The 23905-nt window shown below is 44.1% G+C and overlaps 1 protein-coding gene across 1 annotated transcript; it reads right to left on the reverse strand.

Moving 5' to 3' along the window:
• Positions 1 to 338: 338 nt before the first annotated feature.
• On the reverse strand, positions 339 to 23518 carry MGD1 (monogalactosyl diacylglycerol synthase 1). Its single transcript, XM_087398325.1, has 8 exons — positions 21896 to 23518; positions 18945 to 19117; positions 13718 to 13879; positions 13453 to 13594; positions 12997 to 13221; positions 1622 to 1684; positions 1400 to 1474; positions 339 to 1063 (listed from the first exon to the last, which is right to left on the reverse strand). The coding sequence occupies exons 1-8, from the start codon at positions 22448 to 22450 to the stop codon at positions 824 to 826; spliced, it is 1635 nt and encodes a 544-aa protein (XP_087254451.1). The 5' UTR covers positions 22451 to 23518; the 3' UTR covers positions 339 to 823.
• Positions 23519 to 23905: the final 387 nt, after the last annotated feature.

Here is a 23905-nt window from a genome sequence, read left to right on the forward strand (position 1 = left end):
CAATTACGCAAAGGAGGGTTGGGTTCTACGCTGCATGAAACTTGCTACAAGAAAGTTCCTATATAAGAAAATTACTAACCGGGTCAAAAATTCCTAACTATACCATTAAATTAAGACTATACTCTAGTCCCCTACTAACCCGACTACTCACAAACCCAACCCACCTCCCAAAAATCACTCGATCCCTAAGACCCCTTGCAGGGCCAAAAGTGAATATAAAAAATAACTAAATATTGTTTTATACCTTTCAAACACAACAATAACTAAGCCCTAGCCCATTGGGGCGGGCCAAAAAGACGAGTTTACAAGTTGACTTCAACAGTACAACGGTTGTCACGATTAAATAAGTTTCACGAGCAGAATGTTTACAAACTGGCTATTGACTTGGCTTCTCTGCACCTGTAAGCACCTCAGCAGTAAACAAGTACGAAAATTATAAATTCAAGATGGAAAATTGTTGAATATGGGTGAACAAATCAAGGACCACCCATAATAAATACAATATGTCTCAGTAAAACGACAATGCAGTTGTCTTCATGAAGTAAAAGGCAAGCCTGATACATACAGTAAAATAAAGGGTATTCCAACAAGGCTGCAATTATGAAGAAACGCCAATATTCCCGTAGACAGTTCTCACATAAGAAAACTCATAATGGGCTTACCAATCAAGGATAAGATAGATCCCACAATCATAATCAATGCCTTTTCAAGCGCAAAATGAAGAGGCCCAAAGCTCACCTTTTCTACGCTGAAGTCAATACCCATAATATACAATGGCCTGGACCCCATAGACGGAAAAGAATGTATGAAGCTGGCAAGCATCTCATGTGAAAGCCAATGCAGGTTGAGATAGGCCCTCTTTTTGCCGCACCAGCTCGTCCAAATCATGCACTATCTTGAAGACTGCATCAGGCTTTGCCAGCTTCAAGGCATTGCGTGACATCTCTCGAAGTTCCTCTGCTTTAGGACCAAACCATTCTGTTACAATTTGGGCAATTCCTTTAGGGTCTTTACAAAATTTTCCAGCACCATTGTTTACTACATAAGGCACATTTCCAACCTCCTGTCAGATACCCAGCGACATAATATTAGAACAAGCATAATTTGGATTGAAATATAATACAACGAGGTTAAAATAACCTCAAATGGCACCCCTATTCCGTTTAACTTTGAAAAAGTAAGACATGCATGCTCAGGACAAGCAGCAAAATATATTTCCATGGTCCACCTTTACATGTGGTAAATGCATTGGTTTGACGATAGAAGATGTAAAGAACCCTTGCAGTCGGACACTGCACAATATTCATCTTAAGAACTTTTCTTTTAGCCCCGAATGAGAACCCCCCATATATGGTGAGAAAAAAGATTTGTAATCAGTTCCTGGAGCAAGAATTCTCACCTGGCCTGCAATATAGTCATTAAGCAGAAGTGGGAGGCCACAAATCATTGCTTCTGCAATAGTCCCCGGTCCAGCCTGGAGGATAAAATTTACAAGGACTTATCCACCAGCTGGTTTACTAGAAAATCGCAAAAAATGTGATCCAAAAACCTCCATTATAACAGCGACTTGTATGTGTGCACATTTTCAAATCAAGGCAAGACGAGATAAGTCAGTAAGCACCTTTGTGATGATGCAATCACATGCCCCCATCCATTCCTCCATATTTCTTTCAAAACCCCTTACCTGCACAAAAGGAAGGTTCTCTTTGTAAACGGAAAAAGCAGCTGAGTCATCCAGAAATCCAAATGCGCTGAGTACATTGCATGAAACATAACCAACTAATCCCTCTATCCTCTCAGTACTGCCCTTGGTGATCTCTCCCTCCTGTCCCCAACCCTGTGCCTGCTCTCTCTCTCTCTCTCTGTCTCTCTCTCTCTCTCGTGTGTGTGTGTATACATGCACGCACACAGATAGCATACCTGTGTGCACATGTGCAGAGATAAGGAGGCCATTTGGAGAGTTAACAAGAAGAGCTACCACCTTTAAGGGGGAAACCATATATACTGCCTGCCAGCTATACTCCATAGTCTATGACACTCGGCAGCAATGGGCGCTTTCTCTGCATAGTTGCTCACTCAACAGAATAGCTTCTTAGCCCGAGTTCAGGCTAGACTAATCCTGGCCAAGATCTCTGGTGTTTGATCAACCATTAAAACCTCTAACTGTATTTCTGTCAACAGCGTATGCACATGGCCCAAGTGTAAGTACACCATGAAAAATGCACTTTTGTATTTCTTTTACCTTTCATGCTTTTGTTTTCATAAGTGCCTCCCTGGAGACCACATTTTGACTCCAGTGGATGATAATTACTGGATGGCACAGAGAGGGGATGAAATAGATGGAATATGGGGCATAACGGCTGCTAATATACCAAAAGATGCCTGTGAAATCAGGGAGTTACTGACGCAGAAAATGCTACAGAAACTAAGGCAAGACCCAGTGGCAAAAATGCAGTTTTACAAACAGGAAATCAATCGGATGGTGGACAGCTAAGGAATGCAAAAGTACCTCTGGTAAGACATATCAATGTTTAAAAGGCATCTAATCTGCAAAATGAGAACCAGCTTACATAATATAGAGATGGAGAGGGGCAGGTGCGCAAGACCCAAGGTCCCAAGCGAGGAAAGAAAGTAAAAATGAGCAGCATGTACTCCTAAGATGTCAAGCCTACGCACACATCACAGAAAGCTATGGGGACAGTTACCAGTAGAAGCAACCTGAAAAATCTGTTGGAGCAGCCAGCCAAAAAGCTAGGAAGCTACTTAAAGAAGCCTTGGAGCACTGCAACAAGATACTGGGACTAGCGCACAAGCTAGTGCAACAAGTACTCGCTACATAGCAAGTTCGTGATATTTTCTTTCACTAGATGTAAAAGATCACTAGATGTTAATAGTGATCACCAGTCCCATAGGTCTCAAGTGGACTTTAATACGTCACTGATTTTTATACCTTTGAGTCAGCCCCAGGGCACATCGGAGTAGAGGATGAAGAGATAGCCGACATGAGGGTAGCATGGATCAGTGGACAGAGACAACGCATGGCAGCAAAGCAGGTACCACATAGGGTGATCAAAGAACGCACAATAGAGGTCCATCCCATCGCTGCTCTACTCACAGGAGACCAACCGACCTGAGGTGTCAGCCTTGATGTCGCCCACCGCATACAGAGATCTCGGAGACAACACCCCCCGCCACGGTGAGAGACAGCCCGACAGCTACAGGTATGCGACATCTTTGCGTCCTATCAGAGAGTTACCACGACTCTCGGATATGTCCTCGAAGATTTCGCACTGCCTACTAGGACCTCTTGAGAGCCTCAGGGAGTGTTTTTACCTAATTAGAGATTTGAGTTTTTGAGATCATTAGCTTAGCATAGCACTCACCTAGAGCCTTGGCGAGCCCTTTGCTTCAGCCCATGAAGACTTGTATGAGCTGTTCTGCTGATTGAACTTTGTCTCATAGGCCCGTGAGGCCTCCCGAAGACATTAACACAACGCTCTCTCTCTCTCTCTCTCTCTCTCTCTCTCTCTCAACAATGCACGCAGCACAATAGAAGTGGAAGGGAAGGAAACGATGTGGATGGGAGAAATGGAAGACGAACGTGAGAAAAGAGGGGTTTGAAACATGTCATTAGAAGACACTAGAGATCTCACCCACATGGGAAAACACCTACTCAATCTATGCAGCTGTTTCGGGCGATAGGAATGTAATGGCACCCCGCTTTTTCCAAAACATGGAAAGCCACACATTCACGACCCCCCAAAGGTCAAGTATGATAGACTACATCCTTGATGAGGCAACGATGGAGTCCAATCATATGACCTCTCCCTCGGGATCGAAGCAACAAGACCTGTTGCAGAAAATCAGAAACACATGACACACCCCCCCACTTCTGAAGATGTACTATACAAAGGCCCGTATCATCAAAAGAGTTAGGAAAACCAATCTCTCAATGCCAATGCCTTGCCCACAAATGCTTTCCAAAAAGCAAGAACATGAGCATATACATGCCCTTCATGTTGGTACTGACAAAATATGAAGAGGGGAGAGGAGAAGAGTGGAGATGAGGAGAGAGGGCACAGCTAGAGAGCACACCACAAATGACTAACTGTATACTAGATTTAGTTGAAAAAATAGAATATATACAAACCCATTTAGGATTAGGATCAGGGTTAGGGGATCTAACCCTTTCCTTTATAGCACTCTATTGGGTTAGTGCTATGCACATATGATCACATGATGGTGCTATGCACACATGATCACATGATGTTGAGCGTGAACTCTCAACACCTTCCCTCAAGATCAACATCATGAAGTTGGTCTTCCCTCAAGATGATGATTTTGGGGAATCGAAGAAGGACTGAGCATTACATTCCATCACACCCCTTTAATGGGAATGTCTTTCCTCTGCGTCAAACTAAGAGCTAGTCGGTGTTTCTCGAAAAGCTCTTTACCGAGTGGTTTGATAAAGATGTCTGCAACATTCTCTTTGCTATCACAATGTTGCAATGTGATGCCACCAAGTAACACTCTTTCTCTTATGAAGTGCTCTCTGACATCAATGTGCTTTGTCTTGGAGTGATATACTAATTTCTTGGCCAATGCTTGAGCCGATTGATCATCACAGTATATTGTTGTGGACTTTGACTCATCAAAGTAATTTATTTCTGACAATAGTCTTTTGAGCCATATAGTCTCACATGCACCTATAGTGAGTGCTTTATATTCTGCTTCAGTTGAAGACAGAAACAATTGACTGTAAGTTTGACAACCATGATATAGCACCTTGACCAAGGAAAAATGCATATCTCTGTGTCAATCTCCTGGTCTCATGATCTCCAACACAGTAACTGTCACAGTATCCATGCAACCGTGGATGACTTCCTCTGTATTCTATCCCAAACTGTCTTGTACCTCTGATGTATCTCAAGACTCTTTTGGCTGCATTCCAGTGAGACTGTTTTGGATTTTCCATAAACTGTGCTAGTGAGCTTACTGCATTCTGCGATGATCATCATGTATATGGACATATGCTATGCAACCAAATATGCGGAGATGCCCATTGTCTGGCTTATGTCCTGTGAATGCTTCATAAGGAGTCATATCCTGTATCGGTTCGGTAGGAAGCCAATTAAGCAAGTAGTTTACTGTAGCTATTACTTCTACCCAATACTGATTCAGAAGATGCTTTTCACTAAGCATTGCTCTAGCACTATCTGCTAAAGTCTCATTCTTCCTTTCAGTTCTTGCATTCTCCTAAGGAGTATCTGCACATGTAAATTGTCTTCGAATGCCGTGACTTCTACAAAAGTTCATGAATGCTGAAGACATGTATTCACCTCCTCGATCTGATCTCATGACTTTGATCTTTCTGCCTGTCTGGTTTTCTACCATGGCTTTGAATTCTTGAAATCTGAAAAACACTTCAGATTTCTCTTTCAGAAAGTAGACCTAACAATATCCGCTGTAGTTGTCGATGAAAGTCAAGTAGTAAAGTGAACCATTGATGTTGCGGGTCTGGGCATAACCCCATACATCTGTATGTATCAAATCAAGAATACCTGGTATACGAGAGGTACTTCTGACAAAGTTTCTTCACGTTTGTTTACCGAAGCAGCATGCTTCGCAAACTTTTTCATGAAACTGTAGCTTTGGAATCCCAATTGCCATATTCTGATTCCTGAGATCTAAAAAGTACTTGAAGTTGACATGACCATATCTCTTGTGCCATTTTGTAGATAGTGGCATCTGTTGCGGTTGAGCTGACATGGCATGCTTATCTGGTACTATAGCTAGCATTCTGTATAAGCGTCCTTCCTTGACATCTTTTGCTACTAGCTGACATCTTCTGGATTTGTCTCTAATAGTGCATTCATCTCCATCGAAGATGACTCTGTAGTTGTGTTCCATCATTTGACCTACTGACAAAAGGTTCTTATTGAGATTCGAAATATAGAGCACATCTTTTATATACCTTTGTAAGACGAGAATAAGTCCAATCCTTCCGTACCAGTGAAATTGTTCACCAATCCTTTCGTACTAGTGAAATTGTTCATAGGAATAACACCTATCCCTTGAACTGGATTCGGTGTATTGTCTGCTGTGTAGATGACATTTTTCTGACCTTCTAATGGTTTCATCTCTGTGAATTATTCCTGATGATTTGTCATGTGAGATGATGCACCGCTGTCAATATACCAAGGATCTTATTCCTCTTGGCCGACTTGATAGCTGAAATCATCTTTGGGATTGTAATCAGTGTCTAGGTACACTGTATCAGTTTGCTACATTTCCTCGCTTGCAAGAAACATATTCCCATGTTCATTTGCAAAATGAATGTGACTAGAGTATCCACCACGATGATTTCCTCTGCCGCGAAAATTTCCTCGATTGTTGCCGGACTGACCGCCTTGATCGTGATCCTTCTTGCAACAATCTCTTTCATAGTGTCTAAACTTGTGACAATAGTTGCACTGGATGTTTGACACGTTGATGGATGTATTCCCTCGTCCTTGGAATATTCCTGAGTTGGAATGATTTCCTCTTTGTTGATTCTGATGTTGCTGAGGATGATGTTAATGCTAATGCTGATTTTGCTGATGATGACCTTATAGTTGCTGATGATTATCACTTCTCTGATATGATCTGCCTCTGCCTCTACCTCTGTCTGAAGCTGTGAATGCCTGATCATTAGAATGACCTTTTCGTGCTTGAAAAGCCGAGTTCTGAGTTCTTCACCAAGTAGGACTGACTCGAGCTCTTCCAATGTCGAAATTTGCCGTTGGATGGCAATACTCTGGACTAGATTCTCGTATCCCTCTCCTAGTCCATTCAGGATGACTTAAACCATTTCTGCGGGGTTCATAGTCTCTCCTGCTGCTATGAGTTGATTGTTGTAGTCTTTTATCGGGAGTACATAAGCATGACATGTTTCACTGCTTTTGCGAAAACTCTGGTTGATCTTGTCTCTCAGTGTGAGAATCCTGGATGTGTTCTTGGACTCATAGAGAGCTATGAACATATCCTATGCTTCTTTCGATGTCTTGACTGTGTGAGTTGTCCTAGCATGACATCTTGCACATTTTACTTGATCAGATGATAGGCGTACTTGTCTTTCTTATCCCATTCTGTCTGAGCTCGGACAATGGCAGGATCTGCTACTGGTGGGGAAACTACTTATGTAGCTGTAGATCCCATTGTAGATCTCGCTGCTGGTGCTGTGACAACACGTGGAGTAGAGCTACCACTGGCTGGATCGTCCAATAGTCTAGGTGTGGATCCATCGACATACTCCCATTTGTCCTGAAGTACAAGAATGGTCTCCATTCGGTATTTCCATGAACCGTAATTGGAGTTGTCTAACTTAGAAAATGCCTTCAGAGTGAGGTTGCTAGTTGTAGACATGGTGCAAGAAATATACTCAAAAGTGTCGTGGAAATCTTTGTATGAATCAACTGCAAATACACTGACTGTGCCAAGTGAAATCTATGAACCGTCGGTGAAGATAGAACTGCAATATATAAAATCTGATCTATATTACAAGGCTTGTGACAATGATGCCGAGAATAGCCAAGAGACTTTACAAGGCTGAAAGGATGTGCACAATGCCGTGAAATAGCCATCTAGGCTTTACAATGGTGGCATGTGTGTGTGAAATCAAATGCTATCTGCCCACTGAATGATCGGCAATGCCTCTGAAAAGCTCTGAAGTCTGCTCAATGAACTGATGAACGTAAGGCTTCAGGTAATGTGATGATGTGAAACCGTATGTAAGCGTATGGACTAACTCCGAGTAGGTACTAGTCGAAAATTTTGGGCATGGCTTAGATTGGCAACTTGGGGAAATTCAAAGCGTCCCCTATATGGCAATCTAGTCTACTCTAATCTAGATCTATACCAACCGTCGATTGATGAAAGAACAGCAAATAATTTCTTTTCTTTTGTTCTTTTTAAGTACTGGGTCAGATGCGTCGACGTAGAGGTGGATGTGCATGTAGGAAGTGGTTTTGTCGGCGAGGCTCAAATGTGAGTGTAACTTGCGCCGAAATCTGCGCGCGTAGAGCACGAAAAATCAAGCGACTTTTCTTTTTGGAGCGCCCTCAAATTCTTCCTAGATCAAGAGATACGACTTGATCTAGGTGGAGCGGCAAAAGGAGTGCAAATGGTGCTCAATGATGATGTGTCACTGTGGGTCACATGCAGTGATGATGTGCCACTGTGCCTAGCAAGAGGTGTGCTTGTGGAGCCATGTGCTAAGGTGGCAGGAGTGATCACATGCAGTGACTGTGAAGCACTGTGTGCGCTTGCAAAGGTCAGTGTGCTGCCTTGAAAGCTGAGGTGGCACAGATCATGTAGCAATGCTGACGTGACAGATGACGTGGCAGGTGATGTGTCACTGATGACGTGTCACTGATGACGTGACAGATGACGTGGCAGTTGAGTTGACAGGGGTGACGTGGCAACTAATGTGTCACTGATGACGTGGTTGATGAGCTGGTAGGCTGACATTGCAGTTAGTGAGTTGACAGGGATGACGTGGCAACTAACGTGTCACTGATGACGTGGCTGATGAGCTCGTAGGCTGACATGGCAGTCAGTGACTGCCCTGATGAATGGCACGATAAGGTTGCTGACGTGGCAATTGACTGCCACGTGTCAGCTGGGTTATGATGATGTGGCACCTAACTAGCCACTGATGATGTGGCAATGTGGATAAGGTGCCATGTGACTGGTCCTTAACCAAGCCCTTGGGTGTGATTCCCTTAGGATAAGGCTACTGCCACATGTCACAAGGAGGGCTACCGAAATCTTCAAGATTCCATCGTCTTCTTCGTTGAGGTCGTGGGGTTCGTTGGCGAGCTACGTGTGTGCAACCGTTGCTACTACTATCCTCGGATCACATTGGATTCGCGCGGGCTGTGTGCTTGTCGATGGCGTAGCCTGTGGAGCCTTTGTGGAAGAAGCCTCGTGTCTCTTGAAGGAGCCGCTTAGGTGAGCTTTGGAGTTGCGTGCCCAGCTGGAGTCGTAGGCTTTCATTGTATAGTTAGTCATTTGTGGTGTGCTCTCTAGCTGTGCCCTCTCTCCTCATCTCCACTCTTCTCCTCTCCCCTCTTCATATTTTGTCATGCAGCCGGCCTTCTTCTTCAACTACGAAGGCTGAGGTGCTGTCAGAGAGATGGCAGTTATCTATAGCTGTTGACATATGCAGCGTCGTCTGTAGCTTGTTGAGGCATTGTAGGAGTTGCTATTCCTTGTGCATTTGCTGAAGCCGTCTTAGCTTGGAGCCTAGCTATGGAGCACTTGGTTGTAGCTCTGTGGACGTAAGGAGCCTTAGATCCCTTAGTTGCTAGAGTGAAGCTTGTAGGAGCGGCTATTGTAGATAGGAGTCGCTAGTCTGGTAGCGGTACTGCAGCAATTTTGTTCAGTTGCTTGCTAGAAGTGTTAAGCTCTTTGGAGCTCGGTTGGCCGAGGGACTTTGGAGGTCACCATTTTTCTAAAGAGAGACCTAGCTCTTTCTCAGTGTCTCTCAAAGATGGGCAGTTTCCTCTTTCAAAATAAGAATCTCTCTCTCAATTCAAACCTTTCTCAATACTCTCTCTCGAAGGAATGAATCGAAAGAACTCTCTCTCACACAAAAGAGTAGTGGACGGAAACTCTCTCTCTCAATGAACGGAAATCTTTCATCAACGAGCGAAAGCACGAAGCTCAATCACTCTCAATCAATCTCAATCTATCACTCTCTCTCACGTGGATCGCAATGCCTCAGCAAAAGGCAAGGGAGCTCTGATACCATGACAAAATATGAAGAGGGGAGAGGAGAAAAGTGGAGATGAGGAGAGAGGGCACAGCTAGAGAGCACACCACAAATGACTAACTGTACACTAGATTTAGTTGAAAGAAAAGGAATATATACAAACCCATTTAGGGTTAGGGTTAGGGGATCTAACCCTTTCCTTTATAGCACTCTATTGGGTTAGTGCTGTGCACATATGATCACATGATGGTGCTATGCACACATGATCACATGATGTTGAGCGTGAACTCTCAACAGGTACCTTAGGAATCACCTTCCCATAGTTACCATGGTTACAAGGGAAGGTATCAATAGTTACCAGGGAACGCCATTCCGACATCCGGAACGTCTAGAACGCCGTTCCGGTAAGCAAGCCAAGACCGGAACAGCCCCGGAACGTCCCCCTCCCCCCCAAGAAAAAGGCTCTTTGAAAGTTTCAAATGGGTATTTTAAAGCTTATATAGAAAGTTTAAAGCTGTAAAATGTTAGTTTCGTTCATTTTCTAGCATAGTTTTATGTCATATGATGGTGTGTTGTGTATGACGTGGCGTTCCAGTTCCCGGAACGTTCCCATTCTGACACCCAAATTTCCGGAACGTTCCTGTTCCCTGGTAACTATGCCCCAGTGAGCCCCAAATTAGGAGGACATGGGGGAGGTAGACCATCAGCATAGGAAAGAGTCCACGAGGACTGTCACAGGGGACAGAAGATCTGGAGCAGGGCTGCTATAGCAGGTCCTGCAGAGTACAGCAAGGCTGCATGGAAGCTGTACAAGGGCATGATAGCAGGCTCGAGCAGGTACATCGCTGCAGCATGTGCACCAGTCAGCTAGGGCTAGTCGTAGGCCTTGGAACTGGGCAGCAGCAGCCTGTAGCATGTCGGCATTGCTGGTAGAATTGGACAGTAACAAAAAGTACAGGTCGAGCACATGCACAGGGGGCCTGCAGTAGCACAGGCAACTAGTCCAGGGCCTTATAGAGGGGCTAGGACTGGTCGTCTGTTCCCGGGAAGACTAGACGAGGTTAGCCCATGGGCCCAGCTGACAAGCTGGTTGGGCAGGCAATAACTCACCGGAGCCTCTACTACTGGCTGTTTACCAGGGCAGCAGAGAGGCCAAAAATCACCACTCCAAGCAGTTCAGCCTGTAGATTACCTTGTCCCAATTCTGGAGAGCATCCGGTGAAAACTCCTATACTGAAGTTCAAGCAAGCTTTCTTTAGCAGGCAGGGCTCTAGTAGCCAACCAGGTTCTCTTAGCCACGGCCTAGTACATCGCCTCCTATTAGTGTTTTCATAGCGGATGCATGGGGCAGCTCAGGCACCTAGTGCACAATTTCCTTTGGGCCGGTTTGGCTGGCAGAGGTACACCAGGGCCTGGGTTGCTTGGCAGACTATGATCATGCAAAGGTCTATATTGGCCTGTAGCAGATTATGGTCTACCAACGCATGGACTACCACATCCTCCCACATTATGACTATAGAAGAATAAAGGCTGGAGGTCAATCCTTGGCAAAATCATAGGCTCATGTCAAGAAATGGCTTCTTTTAAGTTCAATCTGCTTTGGGAAAAGGTGTGGTTTTCAAACAGGTTAATATGTAGAGCAATCGGTAAAAAGGCATTGACTGTGCTTCCAGAAAGTTTTGAAGGCAACCTCCGTATACCCTCATGCTCTCAAAAACAAATCTTTGATAAACCTCAAGATCATAAAATGCTTCAATTGATTACTCACCAAGTAGAAATTACTGTACCAGTCCAGCCAGCCTTCATCATCCGAGTAAATGACTGAAGTGTCAGAAGAACAAACTGATAAAGCCGTATCCCAGTTGGTTTCTTCCTTTAATATTTTGTCAAGTAATCACCAGCAGGCAGAAGGGAAAACTGCAGAATGTATAGTTTTTGATAGAGAAGATGCACAAAGCCTTCAGAGAGGGTCCTTAGCTTAGCTTGAGGAGGAATGAGAAGCATAAATCAAATGCAGATGATGACTTGTCCTAATTTTTTTTGAAATGTCAATGACGTTAGCCACAACAATAGTGATTATCTTATCTCGAAGGCAATCATTTTATGATAGTCTATATGCATGGGATCTGGATTACCCTGCCTTTTTTCATATAATGAGATTTTCTGATGTACGTAGCTGGCTGTCCCCTTCGTAATATAATGTCAACTGGATTTCACAAAAAAAAGTGTGTTTTTATTTTTTTAACAGCTCCTAAGACCTCTGATTTATTTTTCACCCTAAAATTTGCAACTTTTGTGTCCAAGCAATGATATTAACAAGCTTTGGCCCACTCATGTAAACAAAACAAGGTTTTGTTTCGTAATGTATTCCCCTTGCTCATCCATACATTGTAGAAGAACATGTCCATGCACAGTCAAGGCATGCCTATACTACCCAATAAACTTTCAGAAAACTGGACACATTTCATTGCCCTGAAAGACTCAACTAACACTAACTTGAAGACTATAGAATTCTTCAGTTAAAGCTGATGAGGTTAGAATTAGCTGATTCACTTCCAACTTCTCATCCAAAACTGAGTCAAATCGTAAATAAATACACCCATGACTCAGTATACAACTGCTTATTATAATCTGATTCGTGTTTCATGCTACTGGACACATTCATTACACCTGCTGCTCTTAAAGAGCTCCTTAAAGCAATATCTCATGCAAGGCATTCAAAGATTAGCTTCAGCCTTTGGTCTCATGCCCTGAAAGACTCATCTAACACTAACCTAAAGACTGTAGAATTCATCATTAAAGGTATCGCTACCTCTGAGGTTAGAATTAGCTGATTCACTTCCAGCTTCTCATTCAAAACTGAGCCATATCATAAATAAACCCATGACTCAGTATACAGCCTCTTATTATCCTCTGATTCGTGTTTCATGCTAAAACTTGAATTCTTGCAAAAGCTGTTCGTGGAAACCAGAACCCTGGAGCTTTATTTTTTCATTAGCATTTCGTGAAAAGATGTAATTAACTTTCCAACGCAAATCTATACATTTGATAAACCTTCAAGAAGACCTACCAAATAGCATTAAATACATGTCTTTCTTTTGTAATGTTTTTAAGGAAGCTGTACAACACACAGTACAAAAGTGCGGCTGCAATCACTCCATAGCCTTGCCATGATTGGACTTTTCTAGGCAGCATATGAAAACCTGTCCTCTTGGCTTCTTCAGTGAGGGGGGAGCACTAACCTGCACCGGAATAGACCATTCAAGCGATGAGAGCCTCTTGACCAGCTTTTTGTTCCTTCCACAAATGACTATAAGTTGCCCTCTTGCCGTGCCTGCTTGATCATTGTACAAAGACTGTCCGAGTGCCCTAGCTGTTGCCTCAACTGGGCCCATTCCTTCTCCCCCCCCCATCAAAAGAACAGCTGGTAGATCGTCATCCATGCCAAGCTGTCTTCGTAGCTCTTTCTGCAAATAAGATCAAAACGAAAAAGAGTCTTCAACTGATACCTCTTAGCTCTTTCTGCAAATAAGATCATAACAAAAGGAGTTTGTCAATTATTGATACAAGATACTTCAGTTGAAGACCCAGGTAAGCAGTCAGATTCAATCTCACTTCTTCCATTCGTCTATGCCAGTGAAGGAAGATACGCCTTCTATGTATCCTGATCAAGATCCCTGTTGCAACGTGAGCAATACCTTTGGGCGAACAGCTTTGCAAAATGAAGGCCGGATAGGCAGGCCATGCACACGAATTTGAGAAGGCCTTAACCCAGCTTTTTGGGCCCTATCTGCAACCTCTTTTGTTGGACAGTAGCATCTTGTAACTAATCGGTGAAACCTGCAGCAGAAAGTTCAAAGAAAGCACACACAACATGAAAGCTTTGGTATCTGAGCATAGTCAAGGAATTGTGCAGCTTCAGTAACTGATCTTTGCATTTTGCATAACAATTTGTCAACTCACCAAGTTGGATGGCCTGAGCTCAAATCTGTTACAACTGTTGTGAAAGGGATTTTCTTGAGTAGGCCCCTGGCTTTCAGTATCCTGATAGGAACATGCTGCATTAAAGGATGAACACTCACGATCACATCCGGTCTATGCTTCAAAAGCCCCCGCATCACTTTCCTGATTGCACAAAACAACTAAAACATGAGCCTGAGAATGACTGAAAGAACAGTTACTTGAGCCTGTAATCTCAATGTCAGCTCTTTTAAATAATGAGAGCCTACAACCAGCACATATTTCACTAACAAGTCTTCTTCTAAAAAAATGGCTAAGGTAGTTTAAAATTTCGTGTGTTTATGGTAAGGAAGAGAAAAAAACAAGAAAAAATCTGGAAGCCAGATACTTTTAAAACCTTATAAAACATCAGGGAGCAGTACCATAACATCATATCTGTATGACTGCAAAGAAATTCAATACACAGCAAAACAAAAGCAGCAGAGAGCAAGATGACGTGACAGCACTAAAAGAGAGTACCATTGAGGAAGCTGCCTCTAAAAGAAATGACTGCTCTAGCTGTGGGGTTGGCTGATGGCTCTCTGATATTAAGGCACTAGATGCAGAGACTGCTAAAATTAGGAAGAGAAGAAAGGGGTGTGGGGGATTAACATTCTGCAGCATGGTGTGTCTGTTAGAAATGAATCCCTACATAGGGTATCTCGCAGCGGAAGACTAATAGAGCATCTCCAGTAATTAGACGCAGAAGTGTTTAACTACGGAATCAAATACTTCCTTACTTATGTGTACTTTACAACAATTAGTGTGTGCGCAAGCCAGTAAATAGATAGTGCTCCAAGAAAGATATAGAATCCACAAAAATATGTTTCCATCCAAAATCAGACACAATGCAAACAAAGATGCAGAGTCCCACTAAACCGTGGTCCTCTAATCTCACCAAATCTCTCCTACTATCTGCTAGGCACCTCTAGATCCCTGATCCCGTATGCTACTCTTGAGCTTATGTCGACGCTTTGTCTAGTGACCCCTCCACCTTACTCCCCGGGTAGTCAGCCTAGGTGGGCAGCTGCTGAACCTAAGGTATTCACTCATCAAGACAAGGATGTCAAAGATAAGATTGTTTTATCTAAGTTCAAGGAGCAAGGTAAGGTTTGATGTACTTCACTTGGAGGACTATGCCCATACTTGGTGGAGGCACCTCCAACAAGAGGGAACTCTTATCCACACTTGGGGAATTTTGAGAACAATTGTTCCAAACCTTTGTATCTCCACTGGCTAGAGATAAAATTGGTATGTGAATGGTATGAGCTAACTTAGCAGGAATCAATAAGGAATTATATTAAAAGGTTTTGGAAGATATCCTTATTTCTTTCTGGGATTGATGACAGAAGCAGGCTGCTTAGGTTCATGCATGGACTCCATCCAAGTATAGCAGTCCATCTATCAGCCCAAAACCCAAGCACTTTGAAGGAGGCCATGAGGCTGGCTGAGCTCTATGAACCTAAGTATAATCTCAAGGAGAGGGGAGTGGGCATTGGTCACATGGACAGCAAACCCATTAACAAGAGTAGCCCTCCAATGGTGTCTAAGCAAGAGGAATCTTCTACAACAGCTACTCCTATCCCTAGGTATCCTACTGTCTATGCCAGCAAGATAGGTAACACTAACCCTGTTAGGGCTGCGGAGGTCAAGTGCCTAATCAGGCCTAGCCCTAAGGAGGAGTCAAGTGACAAGAGGGAGAAGGTGGTAAAGCAAGTCTCTCAGGCCTTGATCAATGAAAGGAAAAATAAGAATTTGTGCTATCTTTGTGGAGAAATATGGACCCCGGAACATCGGAGTGTGTGCAAAGCCAAATCAGGGGCAAAGGTTAGCATGATACTTTGAGTTGGATGATGATCTAGCCTCTGATAATCCAGTAGCAGATTCTGAATTCCATGATTGTGAGAATGATGTTAAGGATAATGATGGCGTTATTCATAGGACCACAAGGGAGTCTTCTTTCCCATATGACCCTGGACTCCATAACTAATGGTGACTACCAGTCCATCCTCACACTTCAAATTCACTTCCTGGTGTCACAACTCTGATAGAATGCAATGATGGCTGCAGATCTTGCTTACAGAGGAATACAAATGCCTACCCATTGGTACAAGCATTGGAGTTTTCACACTCTTATGCTGACCCATCAGTGATTCATGAAGGTTTAAGTCAAGCATTCTTCAATCCTGACTCAAATCTAAGCTCTACAGGGTTTCGTGAGAGCTCACAACTGAGTGTGGCATCAGATTACCATGTGTTCAATCCAGTCTTTGGCTTGGAAAGTCTCTCAGTTGTTGAAGGCACTAGAAACAGTGGTACTCCTTGAACCGTCAGCTGGACAAGAGAGAGTAATTCTATCACATGTAGCGAGCAAATGCCTCACACAGCTGTTGTTACTCCTTGTAATGGATGTTCTACTTTCCAAGGCGTATTTTTATGCTTCATACAACAATCACCAGGACCTGCAAACACATGCAGCAGTTTACTAGTGACAGGTCTCCACATGATTTGTGAGAACAAGGATCTACTTAGCAGTCCTCAACGAAACACTACCAGAACTCAGACCCATCTCAAGACAAAAGGCAACAAGAATGTGCCTCTGGGTGCACTGGGAAGGAAGTCACAGCAAAGACAAGGATTTTGTTGCTATTTCTAAGTTGAATATTCAGCAGGCCTCACACAATCCTTTTGAGATGCTCTAAATGCTGATGTTATGCCAACTATTGCAACATCATGGCAGAATATGAAGAACAGTGAATGTCGACGTGTTCATGACGCAGCTATGGAAGCATGGTGATGCTCATCTCACTGCAGGAGATGTGTGTACAGGATTAAAGAAGTTATGGTTGATTTTCCTCTCATGCTCTTCAGTATTCAAGTGCTGATCTTTCAGAATTGACCCACAGGGTGAGACGGGCATTAGTACTACCCATGCAACTGTTTATGTACCTGCTGTACTCAGTGCATTTGCTGATACAAAAACATCAATGGAGGCAGGCGGATGGGAGACATTATCTCAAGGTGCCTTGATACATCCAGGGAAGACATCAGGTATTCAAGATGAGCCAGCCAATACAGATCCAAAGAAATTCGAGACTCCAAGGGTGCATCACTGGTTTCCACAGATCAGGTTATGAGAGGATCCTTGGATTTAGTTAGAGACCTCATCCTCGGAAACAAATCCTACATTGAGTACTACTTCAAATGGAGCGGATTACCAGATCACGAGTCTTCATGGCAGCCCTCTTCCATTGTGGAACAGAATCCCTACTTGCTCAGCTGATATTTAAGACCAGACTTGATCATTTCTAAGTTGCCGAGACTTGGTCTATTCTACCTACTGCTCCATTAATATCCTGACTGCAGATCAGCAAGCATTATTGGAGGACTTTGGAGAGCTGTAGCAGTGTTCACTCACTCTTTCACATAAACCAATGCTAGGAGGACTTTGGAGAGCTGTACTTCACATAAACCGTGAACAAATATGAGTTTTCTCTCCATACTTTGCTTGTATACCTTGTTACAGCCCCTCTTGCAAATTTGAGGCAAAGTTGGCTGGAGGGATCCATAACAGTTGGGATCAACCTGGCCCAGCCACTAAGATCTCACTGTGTGAGGAATAAAGGACCTAGATGCAGATGGCAACAATTGTATGGCATGTTGAGATAGACCCAAGATCTTTGGTACCTTGCACAGTCTGGTCAATTCCTATCTTCTAAGGGGTATACGATTGGATGGATCTGTTTGTGCCTTGGGATACTGAAGACACCATGGCGTTTGTGACTTGGACCAGAGATTGTACCAGTGTTCCAGGCTGGATCCGGTTTGTGAGGGATGCAAAGAAGTTCTTGTGAGATACTGAAGGTGCAGAATACAGGACCAGATAAAGAAGACATCCTTGACTTGTTCCTGAGAGCATCTACAAGAAGCTAACAGAGTGGTTCTTTGACAGAATCGGTGTTGGGCCACAGTGTGCCATTGAGAGGATATTGGAGATACAAGGTCAATGCCCACCTATGAGTCTCCAAATGAGGAGAGCTGGAGTTGGCACCATAGCATGCATGCTGGTATATGAACCTGCAGGGGAAGGGGTGAGGCCACCATGTGGGCAGCAAATCATATTCCTTGTCAGGGTTTATTTGGGGAAGCCCAAAGGGCCACCCAAGAGTGCCTATGTGGGCTGGTTGTGGGTCTGGAAAGAGCTGCATCAGTGCACAGCACTATCAGCACGAAATGGGCTGCTGAGGCAGCCAGTGGAAGAATGCAGGGGCAGGTCGGGGCTGCAACAAGCAGCTGACTGACAGCAGTATACAGTGGGCACTGGGGCCATTTATAGGGCTGGCCAAAGGTCAGCAGGACAGCAGACCAAGTCAGATGTCTGCAACAGATGCACAGCAGATCAGGTCGGGCCACCAGGAGCAGATGCAGTCGGGGCAGAAGACCCTCCCAGTTGGAAGAGCATTGTCAAAAATTGTTACTGCTCTTAGTGCACCCACGAGGCTGTAGGTATTGCAGCATAGATGGATGCCTGTGCGGAGCTTACTAGAGACAGTTTGATTTTGAACAGTTCACATCTTTGTGGAGCATGGTACAGCATTTTAAGTTGCCTATGTTGCCGTCTTATTTCCAGATCAGAATGTTGTCTATTATCTATACTTGTGTGCGCATGTGTGGAGTGAGATCTGAGTATTACAGATCCCTGAGAAACCAAACATTCTGCTGTGAGGATAATGAGGCGTGCTGTCCCATCTACACTTGAGCAGGACACAAAACAACCACTTCCTTGATAGGTGCAAGCCCATGGCATGTAACAAAATGGATTCTTGCAGGAACAAAATATGAAATTACAGTTCACTAAAATTGATATCCTGCCTTATCCTTGACACTTTCCTCAGCATCATTTCATTACCACAAGTTCCGAAAGCTCTGAGAAAGGGCACTAGTAACTGTCTTTAACAATAGTTTAAGTGCATCCAAGAGCAGACTCTCTGACATCTCTGAAGACTATTTGGCCAAAAAGCCTGACGAATTTTAAAATTACATAGCAGCAACAACTAGATCCTCACTACTGGGACTTCACAAATCTATCACCAAAATTATAACACAACTATCAACCTAGACAACTACAAATATTAACATCCTACAACCACCTTCAGTGCACAAAATATGATAAGCTCACAAAACCACTCACCTTGCAATAAAGACAGAGGTAAACGCAAAGTGTGGTTGGTGAATAAAACGTGGTTTAGTCCCATAAAATGTGGCCTTCCATAAGGTATCATGTTTCACTAGAAAACTGTAGCTCTTCGGCAGTTGATTAAAAGGCCAAGGCGTGTGCTCTGACCAAAGGTCAGTTATGCTTACCTGCAAAAGGCGCACACACGAATTTAAAATTTTAAAAGGTTAGTCCATAACATTGGTGAAAGTCCACACCATCATCAATGTAATGTTTCTGTTACATGGCAATCTTCTACTAAGATTCAAGACATATGAGTGTACTTTGACAAGTGACCTAGCATAAACTAATTTTCAACAGAGCCACTATGACTAGGAACAGCAGTCTAGCAGGTCCTCAAGCTGAGCAGGCGTTTAGTGTGACAAGTGGAAGAGCAACTATTGTCCAGACAAGGAAAAACAGGAGAAAAAACTGGATAGAAGAACAGAAAAGAGCATAACTGGACATAACTGGTCAACATAAGTAGGGCCTGTTGCAGCACCATATGCCCCACCCCAAAGAGGCCTTGTATTGCTCCCATCCAACCTTATATCAGGGGCGATGTGTAGCCCATTCTTGTTGATAGCATAAACGGAGAGAAGCCTCTTGCAAAGTTTGGGAGCTAAGGGCACATCAATAACTACTTTACTCTCACCTTTTCTGTGATGAACTCAACATTGCCTATTCCCACCATTGGACACTTTGCATTGTCACCCACTGTGACTGAAGTCTGGGATCTGCCGGTTTGAGTGAACTCTACCACTCCCTCTTGTTGGTCATGTGTTGGGTGGCACCACTGTCAACATACCACGTCTTTTAATTCCAATACACGTTGGCTATAAAAGGTATCTCCTCTATGATGAAGAATAATACATCCATTGACAACTATTGGTCTCTTCCTTGCGCTTCTTATTTTCGTCCTTCTCGTCAGACGCTTTCTTCCTGCACTCCTTGGCATAGTACCCAATCTTGTTGCAGCACTTAACCTTCTACTTTTTTCCTTGGAATTTGAAGATCCATCTTCTTGCCTGACAATTCTCAATTCATTCTCAAGAGCTTCTGAGAGGCAGCAGATAGAGTGGATACGTCTTTGGGCCATTGTGAACCCACAATGTGACAATGAGAGGGAGTGTTGGAATAATAGTTCCATAGTCCAACTTGTAAGCCCACCTGTGGGCCTTGGATTGGACCAAGTATAACGGTCACCTGACCTTGTTGGCCATGTCTTCCTTGTTGGATGCCAAGAAGGTCGAGTCATATAAACCCTAGGCCAGCCCTATTTCCAGGCCTTAGTCCACCATTTTTCCCTACCCTATATAAAGGACTTTTTGGGCACTCTTGTGCATCCCAATAAAACCTCTGGGTAAGCAGGAGCAATAGAGCACTTCTTCAGCCCTCCAGTTCCCTTTAGGTATTCAGGCTCTCTCTTGGCTGAAGGTAGCAAATAGCTAGATGATTGTAGCTCACTCTTGAGCATTGTCCACAGTTGGTGCGGATTCTCTAAGAGAAATTGCTCCGCATTTACAGCCTTGCGGTTTTACCTTTATGCACTTGTGTGTGAGATTGGGGACTCTTACAAAGGTGTATATATATATACATACAACTTTGGTGCAGAAGGTGTTTACCTCTCACATGCTGTGGAGAAAGCCTTTGGCCAACTTCAGAAAGTCTCTCACTATTATCTCGAGGCACCGTGAGAATTTAGGCCACATCACACAATCGGGATTTGGGGCCGTGCTAACCTACAAGGATGCTAGGTCAGCAGGAGATTTGTTATAGGACTAGAAATCACTCCGAACGAAAGTGTTATGATTGTTTGCTTCACATCCTCTGACAACTCTTGTGCCCGTAAGTGTTTGTCCATCTAACCAGAAGAAGCCCCTATATCATGTTGAACTTGCTCGTGTTATCATTTTGGGGTTGGACACCAAGGCTCCCTTTTCCAAAAAGAGCATACTCCATCATGGATGCCACTTGGGTCTAGAGGAAAATCAACAGAATTTTTCGCTTCATATCTTGCGCCATGTAAGTGTTATCCATCTAAGCAGCAGGAGGCCCAATATCATGTTGACCTCGGCTGTTCCCAGTGTTGTCATTTTGGACATCCCTCTATGTTTTGTTTGATAAGCCAATCATGTATCACTAGCTCAAAACACTCTCTCTGATACCGTATCGAAAACACAATAATGCTGTCCCTTTGGCCCTGATAGCCGTCAGAGAAGAGAGTTACCTGCTGTAGACAACTCCCATGCAGCTACTAGAGAGATTGAGATCATACAACATCGCTCCAGAAGTCAACTCACTCTATGCATGTCGCAAAAGACACTTCAGATCCAGAGGCAGAATAATCAAATAAACAGCCAAGAGAATATGTTATGATATGAAGAACCAAGTACAAAAAGTGCCAACTCATGTACCAACACCTTTAGCACAAGGTTGCTGAGGATGCTACCAAAACTGGCTCCGAATGCTGTTATTTAACCTGAATAGCAATTAATATGGCCTGGTCCTAGCAACTCCTTGTATTGAAGATCAGCTAGGATACAAGTTCACACCATACACAGAATTATCAGCGCCATCTACATTGGTATGGTATCACCTGTAGCGACCTTAAAAATTAGGCTAATGTAGGCAATAAGCGTTTGCTTAAAGACTTCAAGACTTACTCCAAAAGTTTCTCTGTGCCTTTGGCAGAAGATGGTCTTAAGTCCAAAAGAAAGAGAGAAGATATACTCTATGCTCCTGAAGACAAGCACTTAAGGTAGTAGACGCAAGATTTAGGAAAAAGCATGCTTAGAGATTAAGATGATCAGAATCTCCTCATAGCATTAAATTTAGCTGTGTGTAAATAGTCATTCTAGATCAAGCAGCTCATTTGTCAATAAGCAGCTCATAGTTTAAAATTATGCAGAAGGCAAGGAATAAACCTGGTACTCATCGCCATACTCCAGCTCAAACGTGGTCTTGATGGCCTCTGCCGAGGCCCTGTGACCACCCCCTGTGTCGCTCATCAAGATCAGCACTCTTTTGTGCCTAACAGCGGATACCATGTCATTGTGCCCATTATCACTTTCCTCCCCTGCTCCATTCTCCTCCTGTTTCCCGAATGCTTCCAGACTCGAAGAAGCCAAACCTAGTGGCAAGCTACTACAGTGCCATCTCACAGACCTGTTGAAAATCTCCCAACCTCTCGCTTGATTGCTAGGAGTATGTGCAGTCACGAGGGCCGCCCTGGCCATTGTGCCGAACTGGCTACACCTGTATTGCCCATCAAGCTGGGCTTTGGAGCTACAAACAGGCAAACGAATTGGCGAAGCTTGCTCTGCAGAGTGGACAGGAACATGAGCGCTGAACAGTCCAGACTCCAAGGTACAAGAGGCGAAGTGCGAGTGTTCAGAGGAGGAAACTAGGAGAGAAATGGGTAAAACAACATTGGCAGCTTGAACCCTTACTGAGCCATCATACCCAGAAGAGTTCTGCATTCTCTTCGGAAAGCCCCTTCCTCGTGCCTCTTCTGGTAATGAGAGCTGCACTCAAACAATGCAATACAATCGGCACTATTCAAGATACGCTAGTAACCGCCCTTTCCCTCCGCCTTCAGTTCGCTGAAGTCATCCCGCGACCTTTCCGATTGTTTCCCAGGACACTGTGCCCGCCACAGGAGCGAAACCTTTATAGAGCCTCCAAACTGAGAGGTACTGGGGCACTACATTTTCTATGCAAGCCTCGAAAACCGTCCATCAACTGTAACAACGCTAACTGCCCGCGTGTCTATTCAATATCCCAATCTCCCTCCACGGCTGATCTTGACAAGTAACAAGAAGACGTCCCCATCCTGGATCCGTGGCAGACCACACAATCGACAGTTTCTACAAGACGGGCCCAGCTGTTTCCACTCCACCGCCCAAAACAATGTGTCTAGAAATCCTAGTCTACAAAAGATTTGGAAAAATGAGGAGCTCTTCTACGAGCTTTAGATCACCAGTTGGCAATGGAGAGAGAACCGCAGTGAAGCTTCAATCGAGGCGATCACCGCTCTACCTGAAAGGAGACTTTCCGAGGGAAATACGTGACATAGGTGAACTAAATCCTAGGAATCCTTCGGAGGCAACTCTCCAGAGATATCGGATACAGATGATGAGCACGTTTGCGAGAGACCAGCCACAACAATGTCACGCGAAAGATTTGGAGACAACCAGTTCGAAAGGCCTTTCGACAAATGGGTGGGTGTGAGGGCGGTCGCTTAATCCTGGGTAATCTAGCACCTGTTTAACCGCCACAATGCCATTGACTCTGCTCAATCATACTCTCCTTCTTCTCCTCCTCCTCCTCCTATTTCTCCTCCTCTCCCCCACAAGCTCCTCTGCACCTCCACTTGTGGGAATCAATCACTCTTCTGCTGCCAATCCTCTTCTGCTAGTACCTATAGCTTTGCTGATGCTAGTAGCTACACCTTAGCACCCAGCTGCAAGCGGTGAGGAATGGTGCGCTTGCAAAGTGGAGGGGGTTTTGGGGAGGGGCTATTGGTGATGGGGAGGGCAGTGGATAAGGCTTTGGGGATGGTTACATATTCCAATGAATGCAGCTCCAATATGGCCCCTATTACTCATTTCTCATGTATTGTGATAGAGCCACGTTTTCATGCAAATCCTTGATACAACTAGGTGGACTCTCACCATCCTTGGCCCCTCTCTAAACGGGTGGTTTTCACCCCTCCAATGCCAACACCAGTAAACCTCCACCACAAGGTTCCCGCAACGTTCTCGTCCCAACCCGAAAGACCCAATTATTTTTGCATGCCAAAACGACCCTCCTATGATCCCCATGTTAGAACAAAATCGTACGCCCTACCTTTGTCTAGAACTACAATTTTGTGTATACTTGAGAGACTATATGTGTGCACATGCACACGAGAGTGAGTGAGTGTGTGCATGTGT

Source organism: Dipteris shenzhenensis, chromosome 27 (genome assembly GCF_047967505.1).
Source record: "Dipteris shenzhenensis isolate YYH24624 ecotype China chromosome 27, Dip_SZ_1.0, whole genome shotgun sequence".
Taxonomy (NCBI): domain Eukaryota; kingdom Viridiplantae; phylum Streptophyta; class Polypodiopsida; order Gleicheniales; family Dipteridaceae; genus Dipteris; species Dipteris shenzhenensis.

Bases quoted from the DNA above. Each gene is read 5' to 3' on its own strand.
- MGD1 (XM_087398325.1), bottom strand. From the start codon at position 22,450: ATGCAGAACTCTTCTGGGTATGATGGCTCAGTAAGGGTTCAAGCTGCC. The intron at 19,118-21,895 runs GTTTATTCCTTG...CGCCTTTTGCAG, and splicing joins AGTATGGCGATGAGTACCAG to GTAAGCATAACTGACCTTTG. The intron at 1,064-1,399 runs GTGAGAATTCTT...GGTATCTGACAG, and splicing joins ATGACTATATTGCAGGCCAG to GAGGTTGGAAATGTGCCTTA.